Here is a 24,254-nt window from a genome sequence, read left to right on the forward strand (position 1 = left end):
CAGCTATTCATTCAGTTCTACACGGCCACCTCCTTGTTAGAAAGGTTTGTTCCCTTTGGGTGCCCCATTCACTTTTAGAGGAACAAAGGGCACATCGAGTGAAATGGCGCCGAAAAATGCTAAAACAATTTGAAAATGGGACTTCGCGTAATGTCAGTATCATCGTTACAGGTGACGAAACTTGGCTTTATTATTACGATGTCCCAACAAAATCCCAGAACAAGGTGTGGCTGTTTGAAGATGAGGATACTCCTGTGACTGTGCGAAAGTCAAGGACAGTGAAGAAAAGGATGATTGCAGTATTCTTCAATAAACGGGGCATCCTGACTCGGGTTGTGCTAGAAACACAAAGGACAGTTACTGCGAAGTGGTACAGTGAGACTTGTCTGCATCAGGTCATCCAGGATCTCAAGCAGCTCTTGCATCACGACAATGCTCCAGCACATCGTGCTAATGTAACAATGGATTTTCTTGCCAGATCAGGGTTGACTGTGCTTGATCACCTTCCATACAGTCCTGATCTTGCCCCATGTGACTTCGCACTCTTCCCAGAAGTGAAGATGAAGCTGAAAGGGCGGCGTTTTGCATCAGACGAGGAGCTTCTGGCAGCATGGGATGAAGAGTGTGAAAATGTAACTGAAGAAAAGTGGCAGAGTTGGTTCAGTGACTGGTTTCAACGTATTGAGAAGTGCATTGCAAAACTTTCCTAGTGCCCTTTGTATATCTCAGAAATTTAACATGTTAAAGACGTGAAAATTGGTATTTGGAATCTCCTATAAAAGTAAAGAAACATAGATAATTTGTTTTAGAAGAATCCACTTAAGTGGAACTGAAAAAGGTGGTGCATTTTTTTTATTTCTTTATCTTTTGCTACGGGCTTTACGTCGCACCGATACAGATTGGTCTTATGTCGACGATGGGATAGGAAAGGCCTAGGAGTTGGAAGGAAACAGCCGTGGCCTTAATTAAGGTACAGCCCTAGCATTTACCTGGTGTGAGAATGGGAAACCACGGAAAACCATCTTCAGGGCTGCCGACAGTGGGATTCGAACCCACGATCTCCCGGATGCAAGCTCACAGCCGCGCGCCTCTACGCGCACTGCCAACTCGCCCGGTGAGGTGCATTAAAAAAAAGCATATACACGGTACATCTCAAAAACTTAACATGTCACAGACATAAAAATTAGTATTTTTAATCTCTTTAAAAAATAAATAAACATTAATTTTTTGTTTTTGGTAAAAAACTTTCAGGGGGTATAAAAAGGACTGAAAAGGGAGTTGAATGATTTTTATTAGGATACTGGTATCCAAAAAACTGAAGATGTTACAGAAGTGAAAATTAGTATTTGGAGTCTCCCTTTAAACTAAAGAAATGCGTATCTTTATGTTTTCGGAAAATCCGCTTAAGGGGAGTGAAGGAATTGAAACATTAGTTGAATTCTTTCTATGAGGATACTTATATTGCAGAAACGAAAGATGTTGCAGACATGAAAATTGGTATTTGGAATCTCCTTTAAAAATAAAGAAACACGTACTTTTTTCGTAAAATTCACTTAAGGGGGAGGGTGAAAGGAAGTAAAATTATTTGAATTCTTTTTATGGGGATTCTTATATCTCAAAAACTAAAGGTTACTGTTGTGAAAATTGGTATTTGGAATCTCCTTTAAAAATACAGAAATGCACACTTTTTGATGTGGAAATCAGCTTAATGGGGTGGAGGTGTGCTGAAAAGGAAGTTGAATTCTTTTTATGAGGATACTTATATCTCAAAAACAGAAGATGTTGCAGATGTGAAAACTGGTATTTAGAATCTCCTTTAAAAGTAAAGAAACACATATTTGGGGGGGGGGGGGGGTGAAAAAAGGAGTTGAATTCTTTTTATGAGAATAATTATATCTGAAAAACTGAAGATGTTATAGAAATTTGTATTTGGAATCTTCTTTCAAAGTAAAGAAACACATACCGTATTCTTTTGTTTTAGGAAAATCCACTTAAGGGGCTGAAAAGAATTGAAAAACGAGTGAATTTTTAAAATGAGTACCGTAAATCTACAGAATATGTAAAAACATAACATGTTACAGACATGAAACTTGGTTTTTGGAAAGTTCTTTAAAAATACAAAAAAGTATTTTCTTTATGTTTTTGGAAAATACATTTAGCAGGGATGAAAAGAAGTGAAAAAAGAGTTGAAATACTTTTTTCGAGGATACTTACGAAGTACATCTCAAAAACTGAAGATGTTACAGACATGAAAATTGGTGTTTGAGATCTACTTTAAAAATAAAGAAACATATATTTTTTTGCTTTCTGGAAATCCACTTAGGTGGGGGCGGGGTGGGGGAAGAACTGATAAAGGGGTTGAATTATTTTTTATGGGGATATTTATATGTACAAACTGAAGATGTTACAGACGTGGAAATAAGTATTTGTAATCTCTTTTAAAAATTCGGCTTGTGAGAAGACTGTTTATCACATGTACAGTTCTATGTCGCATCTTAGTCCCAAAAGGCAATACCACAAATGTGGTTTACAAGGACTTTCTGGGGTAAATGAAACTCAATTTTTCAGTGAGTTTTTATACTTAAGGTTTTTAGATAATGTCTTAGTACAGTACCGAGGAACAATTACCTTTATCAAATTAGGAAATGCATGCGAGCGAAGCCGCAGGTAACTGCTAGTTACATAATAAATCTCGAACCGTATTAGCCATTTAGCATCTCGAGCGTAAAAGGATAAAAAATATAAAATCATAATGGAAATAATAATAATGAAAGCAGGTGAGCTTGCAGTTTTATGATTCTAAATCTTGTGATCGTAAGTCACTGTACCAATAGTTTTATGTAAAATCCGAAGCAAAGAGACACGATTGTCCATTTCGAAAAACTCACATGCTCCTGCTTTCAGGAGAAGATGGGTTCAAGACTCACCGTCAACACTCTTAAAATGCTTTTCAATCGTTTCCCATACTCACACCGTATATCTTAATTAAGGCCATTGTCACTACCTTCCCAGTACTGTCCCTCTCCTGTCCCATTGTTGATGAAAGCTCAGTTGTTAGTGCCACGTTAAACACGTAGCAAAAATAACCTCACATGTACTGCAACCTGTGGTCACTTTGATAAGAACTCAGTACACTAGGAATAAGCTTTCCCTCACTAGAAATAGGAAATACCATAGGGCCATCGGAAGGGAAGGATGAGCAGGGAGATGCTACGAGCTAGGGCTTTTTGTGTTATGAGAGGGGCGGCATTTTAGAAATATGTTTAGGGATTAAGAGGGCCTCACAACAGATATTTTTGAGAACTCAAGCCTGTTCACGATCATAAGATTACTTTGACCTTTGACACCAGGGATTGGGCCTTTGAACATTTATGTTTCACTCTCAATTTGTCGGTGCTGTTAACAGAAGAGTGTACCTCTCACCATTCATGCTGAACTGGCGACAGGACTACCTATTGTCATTTCATTTTATAACACCTCAATCTGTGTTCTCTAGTAAGAAAATTGTAGGCCTGTATTCATTAAAGTTCACATTGATCACATGTATATCATCGTATCACCCTAGACACTGATGCTCACTTTTATGTACCGAGCTCGATAGCTGCAGTCGCTTAAGTGCGGCCAGTATCCAGTATTCGGGAGATAGTAGGTTCGAATCCCACTGTCGGCAGCCCTGAAAATGGTTTTCCGTGGTTTCCCATTTTCACACCAGGCAAATGCTGGGGCTGTACCTTAATTAAGGCCACGGCCGCTTCCTTCCCACTCCTAGCCCTTTCCTGTCCCATCATCGCCGTAAGACCTATCTGTGTCGGTGCGACGTAAAACAACTAGCAAAAAAAAAAAAAACCATCACTTTTATGTTTTAAAATGTTTATAAATTTAAAATTGTTATACATTTTTTGGTTTTTATCTGATGATTTGGGAAATACCCCCTCCCCCGTGGATCCGCCCCTGTATCAGAATAAGTCTTCAATTAACAATGAGCAGTTGCTCCCACAATAACATTTAAATAAGCAGTGTGTTTCTCCAAACACAGAAAGTAACTACTAAACTGTTATTATATGAATATGGTACTGAATCTGTTAGTAACCACAGCTAAGGAGATATGTTCTGAATGCACATGCAGTATTTATGAAGTTGAACAATGTATCACACACTGAAAATTAAATCATCACTATGGAAATGTTCCAACCGTCAGTCATACTTCAGAAAAACGTTAAAGACCTTAATATTTCCAGCCTACCACAGCCATGACAAGGACACCTAGTTTCATAAATCACAAAACCATTCCTAGAATTCTTATATCATTGCCGACGCGATTTGGTTCAGCATCTGAGGATCTTCCACATTGTCTGTTTTCTAGCCTGCTTGGAATTTGAGAGGCTTTGCATTCTAGTTTCGAGGGCATCCAAAATTATCAATTGTTTCTAAAGTTATTGAGGATGAATAGAGGTACAATTTCTTTGTATGCTACACTACTAGTATTTGAATTGTAACCAGAAGCACCAAATGTCAATTTGTGTCAGACGACTACTTGGCGGTGAACAGGTGCTTCTGAAATAGTGAAAGATGTGAAACAAAATTTGAGCTGTTATCACAAGGTAGAATTGTGTTTACAGTAATACCAACACATTTGTGCTATGTGCACTTGGCATATCTCTGTGCTTGTCTTGTGAGTAATTGGTGTGCTTATACACAGGGGTTTACCATCCCCTTTAAAGGGCATCCAACATTATCATTTTTTCTAAATTTATTGAGTATGAGTGGATGTACATTTATTCATATGCAATCTGTAGTTCGTAGACTACCTAAAAATGGAATTTCTTGTTTGTATACAGGACTATTTGTTTACCCCTTAGTCCCGTTTCTTGATACGGGATCAGGTATGAGGTGAGATGAACTTACAGTATATGGCATGTTTTTATGGACGGATGCCCTTCTTGCTGCCAACCTCAGTTTGAGGAGCTAATGAAAATGACATGTTTGATGGTGAAGGAAATTAGGTTAGGAGGTGGAAGGAAGAGGCTGTGGCCCATGAAATGGAACTGTCCCGGCATTTAACTGGAAGTAAAATTGGGAAAAACTATTCTCAAGACAGCTGGCGGTGGGGTTTGAACCCATGCGTCTCACAAATGCAGAGCTTGGCTCCATAGCCGTAGTGCATTAACACACGCGGCCACTCCGCTTGGTGTTCACATGCAGGACTATACAACGATATGTTTGGGTTTGAGCTCGACAACAAATACTTACATAGATGTTGACTCCCGTAGGGCAACTGAAATACATCTATGTCATCTGATGACCAGGCAGGCATCAATTTTTGGAAATGAGACGAAGTCTCTCATAGTGCATTGGCACTGCCGGTGGCTTCAAGTAGCCTACGCAGTGGCCTCCACGGTATGCATTAACCATGCGTCTTGGTGGGTGTGCCATTTACCAACTGATGAGCCCAATTTAGCACACTGGGGCGAAACGCTGGCAACCAGGAATACGTTAGCTGGAAAATTTATAATGTCCAATAACGGACCAACTACATTGGTATAACAAAGACTTAAGTGCCAATGGTAACTCAAGACTAAAAACTGTAATGCAGGCATGAGACGTTCACAGCTGTGAATAACACTCACGTTAGGATAGGACATGGACATTAAGCCTATGAACAGATGCCATATAGGCTACGAACTTACTACTATGTGCCAGGCCTCGCACTAGCTAAGGCGGCAAAAATGTGCACCATTAATATCATGAACCCACGCTACACAGAGATAGGTACAAATCCCAGGATGTACTTTATTGTTACGTCCATTACTGTGGATATGGTACATACTACATGGCTGCCAAATAGACCATAAAACCAGTGTATGTTTGATAGATCAAGGAGTAACCAGCAAGATCATAGATCTGGCCAAATATTCGAATCACCAACGGTTATCCCTGATGTCCTGTGAGTTGCATAGGATATCAACTGGTGCATGAACACCTCAACCCTTTATAAAATTGGGCAATGCTACGAGAAAGTTCACGTTTAGACTTTCGAAGTAGGTTATGTAACCCGATGAGTGCTTGCATTATGACCACCTACGTAATACAATAAAGGGTCATCTTTTGACAGCAGAAATGCTGCCACTTGCTGAGGCGTCGATTCAAGATGTGGCGGAAAGTGTCCTCTAGTATCTGGCACCACAAATGCAATAGCAGGTCCTCCATTCGGCGTACACTGCTGGGCGGTGGTTCTCGAAGTCGAACTAAAAATGTTCAATGGGGTTCATATTGGGGCTGTTTGAGGCCACGGCATTAAAGCATGTACCTTCAACTAGTCTCTCACAATCCTGGCAGTACGACATGGTGCATTGTCCCATTGGAAACTCTGTTAAAATTAATGGATAGTCTTGGTTCCCAATAATGTCCAGATACTTGATACCTGTTAGGGATTTGTGTACTGGATGAAGGGCCCCAGAATGTCCCATAAAATTATTGTCCAGACCAACACTCCTCCTCTATCAGCCTTTTTCCACCCGCCCGTGCAACCACACCTGCCATAGCCTCCTGTGGAAATTGGCGTTTACATGCTAGGCCGTTGATGTGATGAACCAGGAATCTAGATTCGTCGGACTAGGTGACCTTTTTCCAATCATCCGCTGTCCAATGGCGATAATTTTGTGCTCATTTCGTGCGCTGCTTTTGTTGGAGTGCAGTCAGCATTAGGGTACGACTGAGTCATTGACTCCGCAGCCCCATGCCCAGCCATGTTCCATAAACCATGTGTTGGGTAACATTGGCCAGGTCATCACCGTTGTACCTATTGGCAATTTCTCGAACTGTGTCCTCGCTGTCGTTCCGGACAATGCGCGACAGCCTTCGCTGGTCTCTGGCATCAGTGAGCCCCTGTCGGCACAGGGCTAGACGACGCATCGTCCATCGTTGCGTCACTTTAGATTCGTGCTCACAACAGCGGCACATGAGCAGCCAACAAACCGCACATTTTCACAGATGCTACTACCAAGGCACCATGCCATCTTAATGTGCCCTTTATCAAACGCAGAGAGATCCGTTGCTTTCCCAATCTGACACCAGAGACATTACTGATAGAAAGCCCGTAGACCTGCCCTATACAAACCATGCTATCAGCATGTCACACGTTACTCTCCCTGCTCCAGGCGTGCTAAGTATTCCTTCTAAATGTTCGGGGTGGTCGTGATGCATTGGCTCATCAGTGTATATATTATATGAAACAAATACAGAAATACACTCTCACATTTCGCTTTACTTCATGCCTTAGAAATTTGCACTAACCAATGCGAATATTCTTTAACCGGTCAAGGTCACATGACACAAACGTTGTGAATGCTGCCTATAGAATACAGCATTTCACAGCGGTTGGCCATTAGATATTTCTCAATTGGTTAGTGCAGAACACTTACACATACAATTACACTTACACATTCCTACCCATTCCTCAAGATTTTTCTTCATGTAGTCCTCAAAGGTCCATTTGTATCGTAAATTATGCAGCACTGTTGTGAAATTGTGATTCAACTGAAAAGAAAACTATTGATAAAAGGGGTTAATCATTGACCACTTTGTTGAATGTTCATTGACAAAATACTCCCAGAAAGTTGAAGTTAGATCATGGAGCTCTTATGCAATTGCCAATGGAACAGGTGAAATTTATTGTTAAGTAATAACAGATGACTGACTGATGTTAGTCTGCTGTACAAGGGCTTGTGTGCCAATGTCAGGGCATTCCAGACAGCATTGAAGGCAATATCTCCATTTTGACCAGGTGTTATAAGAGCTTTTCTATTACAAGTTTTATATCCAAGTACCCTAGTTGCACGCGAACATCATTGAAGGCTCCGGAACCTATTATTACGCTCATTACATTGGACAAGTGAATGAACAACCTTTGTGCTGTGATTTATTTCACATTCAGGCAGCATGCAGGCTTAATAAACCATTGTGTTAACATTTCAAAGGAGAAATTGCCACGTATAGGTAAATTAAAGCTTAAATTTCAAAAATATCTATGTAGAATAGAGTTCGAACCGTGAACTCATAACATGTAAGTGGATTTTTAATCTTTGAATATTTGGTGTTATTGCTTCCTAGAACATGGACATTACATGGAAGAACATTACTGCATGGAAAATATTCCTTGAACTTCTTCTGACAAGCCATGTCAGAGAAAAAAATTTGCACAACAGTCAAACCAGTTTCTGGTAGTTGGTCTGCTTTCCTTTTGTAACAGATATCAGTATTATTCACTGTGTTCATGCAAAAACTTGCAATAGATTTTGATTTATTGGGAAAGTACGTAACATATTCATATAGATGGATCTATTGCAATGCTTGCTAAGTTGCTGATATCCAGTTGTGCCACTAAGAGTCAGTGTATAATGTTGGTACACCTCTGAGCAGTAGTAAATCTACTGAATGTTTATTGATGTATAGCAAATTATTATTAACTAATTGGAAATTTACATCTTCAGCCATTTATGGGACATCTCTTCGGTGATCATGAGTTACAGCCTTGTGAAATATTGTATTATTGGTTAATATCTACATTCCACTTTGACCTTCATGAGGTCTTTGTTATTTGTAGGAAGCTGTTACATACTGCCATTTAATTTATTACCAGCACTTGGATATATTGCACTGTCAAACTTGAACAAGGGTAGCATCTCCCATTCATGGTCACTAATACAGGGTCTAAGTCAAAATCTGCTCCCACATAAGCTAAGGAATTCTCCTTAATCAGATCGTTGCAGTGTTCTGTTGTCATAGAGGACAACTTGAAGAGGGCAGTTTTTACGAACAGAAAGTCCTTTTGGTGCAAGGAACTTCAGTTTCCAGATTAGGTGGGAAGATGGCATACAACATTATTGTTACCATAGTTTACTCCCAAAGTCTATTATCGTTCTAGCTGTTTTCTCTGTGCATCTGCTGTACAGATGATGAATATTACATATTATAAGTGACCATTCAACGAGAAGCATACATCTTAGGGATCTATAGTAGATATAGTTTCCTTCTTTTTGGTACAATAATATTTTACTGTAAACATTTGTACTTTCACAGGCAATGAGATAACTCTGAAATATGAACTATGTTTTATTAATGTTAATGGCTTTACTTGCCACCACTAACTCCTTTGACGGTTTTTGGAGACGCCGAGGTGCCGGAATTTTGTCCCACAGGAGTTCTTTTATGTACCGGAAATCTACTGTCACAGGGCTGACATATTTGAGCACCTTCAATTACCACCGGACTGTCCCAGGTTTGAACCTGTCAACTTAGGCTCAGAAAGTCAGCGCCGTAACCATGTGAGCCGCTGAGCACAGCTCGTTCTATGTCAAATAAAAAGATCAAAACAATACATTGTCCGCCTCTGTGGTGTAGTGGTTAGTGTGATTAACTTGCCAGCCCCGGAGGCCAGGTTCTTTTATTATTATCATTATCATTATTATTATTATTACTATTATTATTATTATTATTATTATTATTATTATTGTTGTTGTTGTTGTTGTTGTTTTGCTTTACATCGCACCGACACAGATAGGTCTTATGGCGACGATGAGATAGTAGTGGCCTAAGAGTGGGAAGGAAGCGGCTGTGGCATTAAATAAGGTACAGCCCGAGAATTTTCCTGGTGTGCCGACAGTGGGGTTTGAACTTACTATCTCCTGGATGAAAGAGGGGGTTCAATTCCTGCCTCAGCCTCCCTCAAAGTGGTTTCCCATTGTTTCCCTCTTCTCCTCCAGGCAAATGCCCAGATGGTACCTAATTTAAGGCCATGGCCGCTCCCTTTCCCTCTTCCTTGTCTATCCCTTCCAATCTTTCCATCCCCCCTCCCACCCACAAGGTCCCTGTTCAGCATAGCAGGTAAGGACGCCTGGACGAGGTACTGGTCCAGTTCCCCAGTTTTATCCCCGACCCAAAGTCTCATGCTCCAGGACACTGCCCTTGAGGCGGTAGAGGCAGACGCCCTATTTTTTACGCTCAATCATCAGTCATCAATGATCGGGATTTAGGACTACGCCCAGGTGGCAGATTCCCTGTCAGTTGTTTACCTAGCTTTTTCTTAAACGTTTTCAAAGAACTTAGAAATTTATTGAACATTTCCCTTGATAATGTATGCCAATCCCTTACTCTTCGGCCTTAATTTTCTTCCTACTTTTAAAAGCCCCGCTCAAGCTCATTTGTCTATTAATGTCATTCCATGCCTTCTCCTCTGACAGCTCGAAACAGACCACATTGTCCAGCATATCGTCTCCCTACTCCAAAGGTTTCCCAGCCCAAAGTTTTCAACATCTTTTTAACACTACTCCTTTGCCTGAAATCACCCAGAAGAAATCATGCTCCTTTCCTGTGAATTTTTTCCAGTTCTCGTATCAAGTAGTCCTGATGCAGGTCCGATACACTGGAACCATGCTCTGACTGGGGTCTTACCAGAGACTTATACACCCTCTCTTTTACATCCTTACTACAACCCATAAATACTCTCAAAACCATGTGAAGAGATTTCTAGCCTTTCTTAACAACCTTGTTAATATGATTACACCAATGAAGATATTTCCTTTCTTTTTACAAGTTGCATTATGACCCACCGACACAGATAGGTCTTAATGGCGATGATGGTGTAAGAAGGTGCTAGGAGTGGGAAGGAAGCAGCTGTAGCCTTAATTAAGATACAACCCCAGCATTTTGCCTGGTGTGAAAATGCAAAACCATGGAAAACCATCTTCTGGGCTGCCGACAGTGGGGTTCAAACTCACTATCTCCCGAATGCAAGCTCACAGCTGCGCAGCCCCAAGCGCACGACCAAATCGCTCAGTACCAATGAAGATCATTCCTTATATTAACACCTAGGTACTTACAGTGTTCCCCATGAGGTACTATAATCCCATCAACACAGTAATTAAAACTGAGAGGACTTTTCTTTCTGGTTGAAACTTACAACTTCACATTTCATCCTACTTACCGTCATACAATTATCCGTCGTCCATCTCAAAACATTGTCTAGGTTCCCCTGCAGCCGCTCACAATCCTGCAACTCATTACTAGACAACTCTATACAGAATAACATCATCCAAAAATAGCCTTCTCTGTGATTGCAGTTCTTTAATATCATTTATATATATAAGAATAATATTGTCCTCCAGGACCCCACTTAATCTTTATGGATTCAGATAACATTTCACCTCCTCTAATTCCCTGAGTTCTATTTTCTAGAAATTTAGCCACCCATTCAACCACTCTTTTGTCTAGTCAAATAGCCCTCATTTTTGTCAGTAATCTCTCATGATCTACCCTATCTAAAGGCTTGGATAGGTCAATAGCAATAGAGTCCATTTGACCTCTTGAATCTAAGATATCTGCTGTATTTTGCTGTAATCCTACAAGCTTAGCTTCAATGGAATTACCTTTCCTAAACCGTCTATCAAATCAGTTTGTAATTTAGCAAACGTGCCTAACATAATCAGAATGAATGCTTTCCCTGAACTTACAAACAATATATGTCAAGATATTTTATTTAAATGAGTGGTGGCGACTGAATTTTCATTCTTTAAATACCAAGTATGGGAGGGAAACTACTCATTCACATCAAAGCTGTTAAGCCTTGATTCTTTTCTACCTTTCCTATATTTTCCTTTTTAACTTTGTTGTTGCATTCATGAGACACAAAGTGATATTATGATTAAACTTGAGTATTTACTTCAGTACAACATAACTGCACATTAGTACTTTTAACATCTTAGATATCAGTGGGAAAGTAAAAGAACGCTATTCTGAAAGTTGAACAGAATTTATGATTTAAACTATATGTTAAGACATCGGTGTTGAAATAAATGTATTAATAAAAATAAAACGATATGTTTGGCCAAGCAAGTGAATATCATCAGATTCATCAAATCACATCAAAAAATAAAGAAAAGTAACTTTGGAAGAATACATACTAGTATTATGTGGTGGAAAATGGTTGTGCCGGCTGGGACATGATGAGATGACATGCATTATAACTCATTAAATCTGCTTATCTATTCTAGCATTGTAAAAAGTTTATTGATTAAGATATGGAATTGTGTTCATTAGATCTCACAAGAGTGATATGACTTGAAAAAATCATATCATTTTGTAGTTACGCCACAAGAGTTCTCTCTTTTTAATAAATATGTGACGAAAATGACTATAAGTCATTGAACTGACAGGTTTAAGGGAATACACTGTGAAGTTCCCATTAGAATAATTAATTTAGAACGGAAATCTACAGATCTCCAATTTCAGAATTATTTTTAATATTTCACGTTCGGAAGTTATCCATATCTTTCACTGAACTTGTGATGCTGAATTACTAGACTATTTTTTCTTGTATCTTTGGGTAAATGGGTACTAGAAATAAATTTTCTTCTATAAAACTTGTATTAGATTGTAGTGGTTCTACTTTTAAGAGGATATGTAAACTGTATGTATGGAAACTGAAGTGAACTTCTTATTTAATGAACTCAGAATCTGATTTGCTTCCAGGCTGCCCTTGGAGACAGCAATATGGGATTCCACAACAGCTCTATGAGCACATCCACAGCTACAAGTCCTGATAAAATATCATCGCCGTCAGTTGAGCATAGGTAAGCTGAAAATGAAGTTAATATAGTTGGCATATTTAGCATGGTTTATTACTATCGGCATTATTAACAGCATAAACTGAATACTATATGTCATTATGTTCTATTTGTGATTTTTATTCACCAAGATATAATACATAAAGACCTGTTTAAATGGAATCACCAGTACTGAATACGATTCTCAAGTAAATGACTTCTCCTTGTACCGAATCCAATGTATACGATATAGGCTATACTTTTCCACTGATTATGCATTAATGAATATACCTTTATTATGCATGTGAATAAAGAAGAAAATAATGCTTTTTTCTTATCGTAAAAGCATAGTGTAGTCGTAAAATATAAGATCAATACAATCAGTATATAACGTCTGACAAGTTATCGGCCTGTACACTAGTTGGATCCACAAAGAGCATCACCGAAGGTTATGCAGTTTTAACGAAACCATAAAAACCAATGATGGAGCTATAATGAGGCGTATAAAATAGACATAAAATTATCCTTACACTTAGCCTTTACGTTTCATCAAACATAAACATTAAAAAATTAAAATGACATTTTTTGTTGAGCACACGTGCACAAGGTGGTTGATTGCTAATATAGATAGATGGGTAGATAGATAGATAGATAAATTTATCATAAACAGGTTATTTTTCCAATTAAAGATGACTCAATAAAACAAAACATACAACAAACAAACAAACAAACAAACAAACAAACAAACAAACAAATAAATAAATAAATAAATAAATAAATAAATAAATAAATAAATAAATAAATAAATAAATAAAAAACCGAAATATTAATAAACAAAGTTGTTGGCATGAAGCTTTTACAACCTTAGGTCTTAAAGTCAGCAAAACCAAGACAGTTGGCTTGGTGATGAGTAGAAATTCTCCAACTATTCATCTAAGAATTGGAGATAAGGAGATGGATATTGTAGACAACTTCCAGTACTTATGTAGTGTCCTGTCCTCAGATAATATCATACATCAGGAGATTAGCAACACAATACAGAAAGTTTCTACATTCTATCACACTGTACGTCAAATACATTGGGATGAAACATTCCCGTTAATTTCCAAGATAAGCTTGTACAAAGTACAGTATATCTGGTACCTATATTGACATATGGTCTGGAAGCAGCAATACTTACTGGAACAACAAAGAGTCATCTTCAGGCAACAGAAATGAAGTTCCTCCGTTCTTGTCTACAAGAAACAAAAATGGATAAAATAAGGAATGTGGATATCTAACAAGAGCTTGGATGGGAAAACAGGTTGCTGGAGAGCCTTGAAGGGAAGAGATTGCTATGGTATGGTCACATGAAAAGAATGGATTACCATTAAACTCCTCTAGCATACATTGACCGCAGTGTTCCTGGAAAGAGACCAAGAGCAAGACCTTGCGTTGTTTGGGAGAAGCAGATTTGCAAGGATGTTGAAATCAGAGATGTAAACTGGCATTGCAAATATGAACATCATTTGTGGACTGACAGGACAAACTGGAGGAGGCTTGAACACAACCGTACATGGCTTGCTGGAGTGAAGAAATGATGATGATGAATAAACAAAGTTGTGTATTAGTAATTGTATGTGCAGGTGTACCAAAATTTCTTCAATTACAGTTATAATGTAAATAGGAGAGTGAATAATCGGCTGAATGTATGTTTCCTTTTTATTTTACAATTTGCTTCACCTCGCACCGACACAGATAACTAGATAAGCCTTATGGCGACATTACACTTCCAAATGTCTTCCTCTTCAAGTTCGTAAGACATCTCCCCCCTACTCCCTCATTCATACTCATTTTACTTCTCCTTTCAATCGTAATTTGGCTGTAATGAAAGACTAATTTACATAAATTACATTTTAAACACTTTCCTGAAAATCCTGTTTTGTCTTTTTTACACTTGTAAGTGACTTTCATAGAAAATTCGGAAGTCTTACAAAGTTTTTGTACACTTTTTGTTCTGAAATACACTGGCAGAAAATGAAACACCAAGAAGAAGTTGTACTTGATGAAGGATTTCGGGAGGCATGTTCGCACATCTGAAAGATGATGCCTATTCAAATTTGCATGCTACGCAATGAAGAATGGTGCTAATAGCACCACTATGACCTTGTAACAAAGCAAGTTTGCTTTAAATAAGCACTGTACACTTCGTGAGCATTACTCATCGTCCGATGTGAACATTGTGAGATAGGTGTGAGTCAAACATGCCTTTGAGGAGATGAAGACTTTTTTTTTTACAATTTGTTTTATGTCATACTGACACAGATAGGTCTTATGGTGACGGTGGGATGGGAAAGGCCCAGGAATGGGAAGGAAGCAGCCGTGGCCTTAATTAAGGTACAGCCCTTCAGGGCTGCCGACAGTGGGGTACAAACTAGGAGATGAAGAAGGCGGTATCACCAGATTACTGAGTTTGAATGAGGCTGTGTAATAGGGTTACATGAAAGTGAATGTTCTTTCTGTGATATTGCATAAAGACTTGGCAGGGATGTATCTACAGTGCATCGGTGTTGGATAAAAATGGTCACGAGAAGGTACTGTCTCAAGAAGACACGGGGCACTAAGGAGAGGGAAGATCGCCGTATTTGCCACAAGGCTGTGGTGGATTGAACTGCATCTGTAGCAGCCATTAGAGCTTATGTTGGGACTAGAGTGACACAGCGAACTTTAACAAATCAATTACTTGAGAGACAGCTCTGAGCCAGATGTCCTGTACCATTCATGTCACTAATTTGGAATCATTGTCATCTTCAACTTCAGTAGTGCCACGCTAGAGCTAATTGTAGGGCAGAGTAGAGATACCTTGTGTACTCAGATGAGAGCCATTTCTGTCTTGGTGCCAGTGTTGGTTGTAGGTTGGTGAGAAGGAGGCCAGGTTAGCGCTTGGAACCAAGTTGTCTCCGGTGTAGACACACTGGACCTACACCACGAGTTATGGTGTAGGGAGCGATTTCCTTTGACAGCAGGGGGGCTCTCATTGTTATCACGAGAATACTGACAGCTTATTTACATGCCAGACTGGTGATTGAACTGGTTGTGTTGCCATTCATTGGCTGTATTCAAGCGGGTTGTTTTCCAACTCTCGTCCTCATAATGCTACTGTCACCCAACGTGTTCTACCGAGTGTCAATCAGTTGCCTTTTCCAGTGAGATCACCGGACCTTTGGCCCATTGAGCACGTATGGAGCATTATGGGAAGACAAATTCAACGTCACCCAATACCAGCATCCAGTTGCTGATTTGACTGACCAAGTGCAACAGGCATACCACAAAATGACATACGGCACCTGGATGACAGTGCATGCACTTTTGCATGCTTGCATTTAAAATGTTGGCGACTACAGCAGTTATTAATCTTCCAGCATGTCACATGTCTTCTTGGGTATGCTTGAACCAGTGGCCTGGAAACTTTCATCAAGTAAATAGGTTACCTAGAAAATTGCTTAGCCTAAATTGCATTCCTCTAAACTAATTTTTTCTTGGTGTTGGGATTTCATTTTCTGCCAGTGTAACACTCCTCCGCTCACTCCTAAACTTACTGTTTGCGGCATAGAGAGTTTGATGAAAAAGAGACCTAATACTGGGGAATTTATCACTAAATCTCCAAATTACTTTTCTAGTGGAATCTGTTAATATGTGGGCATCATAAATAAGCTTTGTATTTAGCATTGTATTTCTATTTTTCGATTTTGTGGGGCGACGAGTGTTCATGTTGACTTGAGAAGTGCAAGAAGAAGAATTAATATACAAGGGTACAATGAACTTGGGGACACACAAAACAAATAGTCTTCACTGCTGAGGAAATTCCAAGAAATTAAAAAAGTTTTATACATTATTTCAAATATCAGAATACTCCTATAGCAAATGATGGTGGAACTGCTTTCTCTTGTTTTATGAGAAATCTACCTATTGTCCCTGTCCAGTTGGCTATGTAGGTGGTCAAAGTAAAGGGAGAAAACATTCTGATTCAGGGCTGGAGTGAAAGCATGGCCAAATGTTGATGTGCTATCATTTGAAATGTTCAAGAAATATAAAGAGGCACATATTCCCATGACCTGGCCACAGACAGTGGTGCTTTGTTCCTCTCAGTGTTTAAACTCCCCATTTCTATCAGCACCTCCGTATGACGGATCGAATAGCTCGAACAGTATGATGAACCAGTGTGTCAATTACTGGTAGTTACCAAAATACGTATTATCGAGACGAATGGTAAGATAAAAAGAATTGTCAATCGCTACTGACCTGCATTTAGGGCAGTTGCTCAGCACGGCTCGTTCTATGTCAAATAAAAAGTTCAAAAATACAATGTCCGCCTCTGTGGGGTAGTGGTTAGTGTGATTAACTGCTACCCTCAGAGGCCCGGTTCTATTATTATTATTATTATTATTATTATTATTATTATTATTATTGCTTTACGTTGCACCAACACAGATAGGTCTTATGGTCACGATGAGATAGGAATGGCCTAGGAGTGGGAAGGAATCGGCCGTGGCCTTATTAAGGTACCGCCCAATCATTTGCCTGGTGTGAAACTGGGAAGCCACGGAAAACCATCTTCAGGGCTGCGGACAGTGGGGTTCAAACCCACTATCTCCCAAATGTAAGCTCACAGCTGTGTGCCCCTAAACACATGGCCAACTCGCCCAGTCTCTATTCTGCATTTCTTTCCTGGTGTTCCTAAACCTGGCGTTCCTGGCTGGGCTAATTCTCAGTCACACTTGACTTTTCCTATTTTAACTACGGCACAGTTTTTTGCCTACCCTAATTACAGTTACAGGTTTATGTAGCACTTTATTTACAGAAATGAGAGTACCATTATTACCTTTTCCCGTTCAAAGAACTCTCGGACATAGCAAGTAACGTCCTGCGTTAGACCCTGTATTGGAATCCTTTTGCCAAAACGTTTTCTCTCGTCACTTTCCTCCATTGAATTAAAATTAAAATATAGGCATATATACAAAACAATCTAATCATACAACTATAATGATATTATTACACACACACACACGCACGCACACGCATGCACGCATGCACGCATGCACGCACGCATGCACGCACGCACGCACGCACGCACGCACGCACGCACGCACGCACATCTACCTTTAGGCAAACTGTGTATGAATAACAGTAACTATTAGAAATGAAACAACTACTATTATGCATGTAGACACACACATACTGACACAAAGTAACCTTCACTATTACCAGCCCCTCGGTGTACAGGTAGCGTGCTTTCCTCTTACCCGGAGGCCACGGGTTCGATTCTCGGCCAGGTCAGGGATTTTTACCTGGATCTGAGGGCTGGTTCGAGTTCCACTCAGTCTACGTGATTATAAATCAGGAGCTATCTGACAGTGAGTTGGCGGCCCCAGTCTAGAAACCAAAAATAACGACTGAGAGGATTCATCGTTCTGACCACACGACACTTCATAATCTGCAGGCCTTCAGGCTGAGCAGTGGTCGCTTCCGAGCTGTTGCGCATAGGGGGCACCTTCACTGTTAAGAAGCTGGCAGTACACTGAACACTGCTGGTGAAAGCTAGTAATATCTTGGCGCACGTGTTCGGAGAACAGCAAGATGGACTCAAAATTCCCCTCTCTTCTATTCTTTTCTCTCGCCCGCACACTTCTGTGTTCAGTCGCATGTGATCAGCCATATTCAGGGGTTGCCATGACAACCTACCAATGCTTTTTTCCCGCTCCATCCCCATTAATTGGAGAACACAGGTTAAAGCCTAGTTCCACGCAGAAAATGACATTTGTTGGACATGCTTTCTGTCATTTGTATTACCTTCCCAGTCAACATTTGGTAAATTGAGGTTACCCGCTACAATCACATTCTTCTCTATGTTGTTTTCCACACAGCTGATTATCTCATCAAATAATTGCCACGTCAGCATCACCCCTTCCAGGTGTGTACATACCAAAAATTTTAAGTTGCCTGTTATCTTTAGCTAGAATTTCATGTTTTTCTAGCTTACAAATTATTCTTTCACCAGCTTGATTACTCCCCCTTCTTTGGATTCTATCATGTCTTTACTACAACAAACACTCCATTTCCAGGAGAAAATTTCCTCATCCATAATACCACTTCTCAGCCATGATTCAACGCCTATTGCAATATCTGGTAAATATATGCCTATTCAATTTCTTAATTCCACTCCTTTCCTTATAATACATCTACAGTTTAACACTAAGAACTTATGTCATCCTTACTTTACTTCCAGCTCACCGCTCCCTAGTCCATCCCCTTTCCCTGAATGTACTTAACTATAAGCTCACTAAACACACTTCCTAACTTACATGTATCTGTGTGGTTCAAGTGATGACCAGCTGAGCGCAGATCTCTATCTCTTACCCAACCATTTGGATGTATAAGTCTCACTCCCACTTTCGACATATCCACTCGATAGTGTCATTAAAATCCTTGATAGTCCTCCAGTCATTATCCATTCTACGCAATATCCTCCTGATAACAATCTTTGCTACCTTATACCTTTCCCACTCTGCTTTAACTAGATCTTATACTCCCCAACTCTGTTGGTACTTAATCCTGCTTACCTTACGTTGTTGGTACCAAGTTGGTAACTTCTACTTTCCTCAAGATCTGTCTTAATCTAATTCCTGAATAACACTCTATTCTGGTTCCCTTTCCTCCACACACATTCCCCACATGCCTAACAATGGAGTCCCCATGATCAGAGCCTCGAATACACCAACCTCATTAGATCCCTTCCCCTCCTGGTCTCCCTTATTTTCCCTGACATCTTCAGTACTTACTTACCCCTCCCTTCTCTCTGTCTGATGACACTTTTTCACCTCTTTCTTCCTATATTCTATGTTTCCCTTTCCTACTATTCACTTTCACCTTACCTCCCTCCTCCTCTGTAACACTTCCCTGTTCCCCATCTCCCCTTTCTTTCAGCAGTGACTCGTGCCGATACTTGTCCTGAACTCTCTTAGCGCTTAGTCTCCTTCCCCTTGAAACATTAGCCCACTGTCGTCACCATCCTTCCCCTTCCTCTTGTCTACCTATCATACCCTGTGCATTGTTTGAGGGAGACCTACCTTCATTTCTGTCCTGTGTTTGATATACGTATCCCAAAAATCTTCAGAATCGGTATATGCAACCAGTATATCAAAATTCTAAAAATGATAATCTAGTGTTAGTGGGGATTCTGTTTAACAATTTTCTCACAGTGCGTGTACATATATAAAAAGAGATAGGTGTGATGGAAAGTTGCAGTCTTATTCTGGACATGATTGACACACACATACCACTTTTTAAAATTCTCAGTATGCACAAAACTCTTCTTTGGATTTATATAGATAAGCATTGATTGATGCTTGATTTAGACAATCAGCAGCTGTTTAAACATGCTGTGACTATCTCCAAGATTCTTTGAACTGTAGCAGCCATACTATTTTAATAACAGCATTTAATTATACGCTGGCCACGCGGTACATTGTAAATTTTCTTTCGAGAGATGACAGCACTGAAGATGATTTTCCATTGTTTACCATTTTCACACCAGACAAATGCCTGTGGCATTGTGACTGGTTTCCCACCAAGAAGGCCACGGTTTGAATCCCAGCCAGTGCATGGGAGAATTTTTGAAATTGAAAGTGACGTTTCTGTTGAAATCCATGCAAAACCGTAGGTCCTGTGGGTGTGATTATGATATCAAAGGTCATGAAAAATTACAAGTTTGTTTGGGGTTGCACCTTGATTGAGACAGCTTCAACGAATACCTTCCTTTGTTAGTATGACATTAAGCAGCAAGATAAGTCATACCCTCCTCAGTTTACTTGCATGTATACTCAGCTTGCAAACACCTCATAAAATGTTCACTGCCACCAAAGTAAAACCTGCACATTGCCCCAGGAGCTGATATGTTTATCTCTTTCCGCTAGTTAGGAGGGTAGGAGGGTACATGCTATATACTGTATAATATTATACATTAATTTTTTACACATACACATGAAAAATCATCGTGACGCACGTGGTACCGGGCGAGTTGGCTGTGCAGTTAGAGGCACACAGATCTAAGCTTGCATCCAGGAGATAGTGGGTTCGACAGCCCTGAAAATGGTTTTCCGTTGATTCCCATTTTCACACCAGGCAAATGCTGGGGCTGTACCTTAATTAAGACCACGGCCGCTTCCTTCCAACTCCTAGGCCTTTCCTATCCCATCATTGCTATAAGACCTATCTGTGTCGGCACGACGTAAAGCCACTAGCAATATATATAAATGGTTCGTTATTGGACATTATAAATTTTCCAGCTAACTCATTCCTGGTTGCTAGCGTTTTGCCCCAGTGTGCTAAGTTGGGCTCATCAGTTGGTAAATAGCACACCCACCAAGATGCATGGCTAGTATATACCGTGGAGGCATCATCATCATCATCAAATGCTTTCATTCCCCACCCTGAAGGGGTGGGGTGGGACACCTAGAGGGTAACGCCCCTCTCTGGCCAAGAAATGCAGGCGGGTTGGGGTGGTGTGATGGAGAAGGAGGTGGCTAAAGGATGAGAAGAAAAATGACATAGGAGGGGGTTTGGTCTCTTCGCTAACGACTAACTTTATTTAATTTCGTTATTAGTTACAGGAGTTTTTGGGTGCTTGCTTTCTTTTTAGCTCTGGAGAATGAGTGTTGTTACAGAAAAATATTTATATTCTGTTCTCCGAATAAAGTAAAAATAAAGAATTACATGACTGGATAAAATAATTAAATAATACAAAGTAGGAAAAAATTGACCGATGATCCTTCTGGAACTGGAAGAGCGATGGGAGTTTGTCGCTGATGTGGTGCTGGAGCATTCTTCCCCCATGATTGTTCTATTTGCTGACTGAATGCTGCAGTGTGCACTGAAGAGAAGAGTTAGAGGTGGGGGCGGAATGAGGGACAGGGTTCAGACAAGTGTTTCTAATGGAGTGAAATGGAAGTGAGTATTTAGGCCGGAATATGAGGTTTGAAAGTGGACATTGAGGGTTTGGTTTGTGGTGTGTCAGGACGAGAGGACAAGGGTACGGATGAATAATGTAGAGGGCTATGGTGACGAATTGAATTAAATCCTCCACGGTAGGAGATGGGAAAAGAGAGCGGCTGGGACTGGTAGATGGATCGACTGTGCGAATAGGTGCAACGAGTTCGGGGTTATCAGAAGGAGGGGCAGAGCGAACTTTACATCTGCGGGCATAGGTCGGATGTGCTTCTCCACAGGAATTGCAGACAGGAGGTTGCGCAGTGTTAGGGCACTTGTACGTTGGATGTGCTTGTGAACAATGCCCACAATTAGGGTTCGGAGCTCGACACTTGTTGGTCGTGTGTGAGGTGTGTATCAGACATCTTTCGCAGTGAGTAGATTGCGGTTGCGGTGCTCGTGAAGATTCAACATTTTAGTGGCGTCGGCAGATGGACACACCTGAAGCCAGCACCCTGTCGAGATCTGCGGGGGTAGGCAGTAGAATTCTCACCATGTACGTTGGGCCTGTTGCATTCCGGATTCGGTAGGCTTTACGAGCTGGAATACCTTCGAAGTTCAATTCGGTGACGATTTCCTGCTTGGTGATAGTTGGATATATACCACGAACCACACAGCTGAAGAGGCTATGTCTGTGAGGCGGAGGTGGTGACTTGAGCGCTGGTTGTGACAGAAGCTTGAAGGGAGCGGTGGAACCAAGTTGACCTGCTCCAATGGACAGAGTGAGTTTTTGGGCGGCAAGGTCTCCATTCAATTTGATGATAACGCCATTGGTTGTTGGCCGTATGTCTGCAATCTCTTCACGGCGCATATTAAACTTAAGGAGGGTGAAAAGGGTGTTGCGTGGGGATCGGAATTGCTGAGTTGGATTTTCAAGGAGATGGACGTGGGTAGTAGGTGGGGTCTGAAGAGAGCGTGAATTGTTGAGAGGAGAGTGGGCTCCTGAGACTGGAAGGGAGTCGCTGGTGGGAGGAAGAGGAGGTTTAGATGCAGTTTTCGTAGGAATACTTGGAGATTGATCTAGATTGTCCTGACGAGTATCTGGCATGTTGACTGCCAAGCGTCGGGTTGGTTGTGCATCTTCGGGAGGGGTGGGTGGGGCGGACCTTTTATATTGCGGCTGTTGGTGTACCACGTTGGAGATGGAACTTGTGGTAGAAATCTCGCCTGGTAGTTGGGATCAGCGAAGGAGGACATGATGGTGGCGTGGTAAGCTACGGTGGCGTAGTCGAGGGTGGCTGATGCAACAGAAGTCGTCTATGTAGTGGTGGTACAGGCCTCGCTGGTGGTGGTGACGGTGTAACGATACATGACTATCCAGTTCGCTGGTCTGCAATATTCGGTGGAGAAGGCAGAAACGTAGACTCTCCTCTTGGTGAGCGGGGAGCAGGAAATTAGTGTCCCTGAACTAAGAATACCAGTCCTGAGGTGAAACCCCAAAGCGACCATAAATCGTCATGTTAGAGTTTGGTGAGCGGATGTCGATGGACGTGAAGACTTATGCAGTGGTATAAACTGTCACTGCAGTCGACGAAGAATGTGAAAAAAATTCATCATCATCATCAAATGCTTACCTAGAGAGTAACACCCTCTCTCTGGCCAAGAGATGCGGGCGGGTTGGGGAGGTGTGATGAAGGAAGGAGGTGGGTAAAGGATGTGAAGGAAAAGGAGATAGGAGTGGGGTTTGGTCTCTTCGCTAACGACTAACTTTATTATATTTCGTTATCATTTACAGGAGTTTTTGGGTGCTCCATAGCCGTAGTGCATTAACACACGTGGCCACTCCGCTTCGTGTTCACATGCAGGACTATACAACGATATGTTTGGGTTTGAGCTCGACAAGAAAGACTTACATAGATTTTGACTCCCGTAGGGAACCTGAAATACATCTATGTGATCTGATGGCCAGGCAGGCATCAAATTTGATAATGAGACAAAGTCTCTCATAGTGCATTGGCACTGCCAGTGGCTCCAAGTAGCCACCTTCCTAGCCAGACGACTTGTAGAGCGAAGTGTCGTGTGGTCAGCGTAATGATTTCCTAATCAATATTGGCTTTCTTGACCTCTCATATCAGACATATCCTCAGACTTTCAAGGCTAATTATATCTAGTTCCAGTGCTCAGTCCAGGATTGAACTCCGTGGTTGAGATGGAAATCGAACCTGGGACCTCCAGATATGAAACCACAACTGACATAATGTATGTTGTCCTCGGCAAACTCATGTCGATACATTCTGCACCCACTAGTGAGCCTTGGTATCATGCTGCATGCTAGGGTTTCAAACCTGCCTCATTTAGTCATCAATTGACAGTCTAGGGCTACAAGAAAAACATTCAGCCCGGCTACCTGCACGACATTTCTAAAAGGTTTAAACGGGACTCTGTGATCAAACGTTTCTGTTTTTCCCAGAGCTATACCCTCCATAATTTGAGCCACTGCAATGAGTTAAGTCACCCATTTCCCTAAACTGCCTGGTTCATCACGTTTTCTCCACAACTGCTGAAATTGTCGATTGACTCGGATTGAGTTGAGGTACATCAGTTGCCTTGATAAATCAAGTTGACTCAGCACTGTTTTGTGATCTTTCTAAAGAATGATTTTTTAAATTATGAAAGAATATTTTACTGTAT

The 24,254-nt window shown here is 40.8% G+C and overlaps 1 protein-coding gene across 1 annotated transcript in view; it reads left to right on the plus strand.

The window, feature by feature from the left end:
• Nucleotides 1-24,254, plus strand: part of LOC136864437 (forkhead box protein P1) — a 711,481-nt gene that overhangs the window by 680,113 nt on the left and 7,114 nt on the right. The window contains exon 14 of the mRNA XM_067141428.2: nt 12,526-12,626. Within this exon, the coding sequence (XP_066997529.2) occupies nt 12,526-12,626 (101 nt within the window). The remainder of the gene's footprint in view (nt 1-12,525; nt 12,627-24,254) is intronic.

The sequence above is a fragment of the Anabrus simplex genome, chromosome 2 (assembly GCF_040414725.1).
Source record: "Anabrus simplex isolate iqAnaSimp1 chromosome 2, ASM4041472v1, whole genome shotgun sequence".
NCBI lineage: Eukaryota > Metazoa > Arthropoda > Insecta > Orthoptera > Tettigoniidae > Anabrus > Anabrus simplex.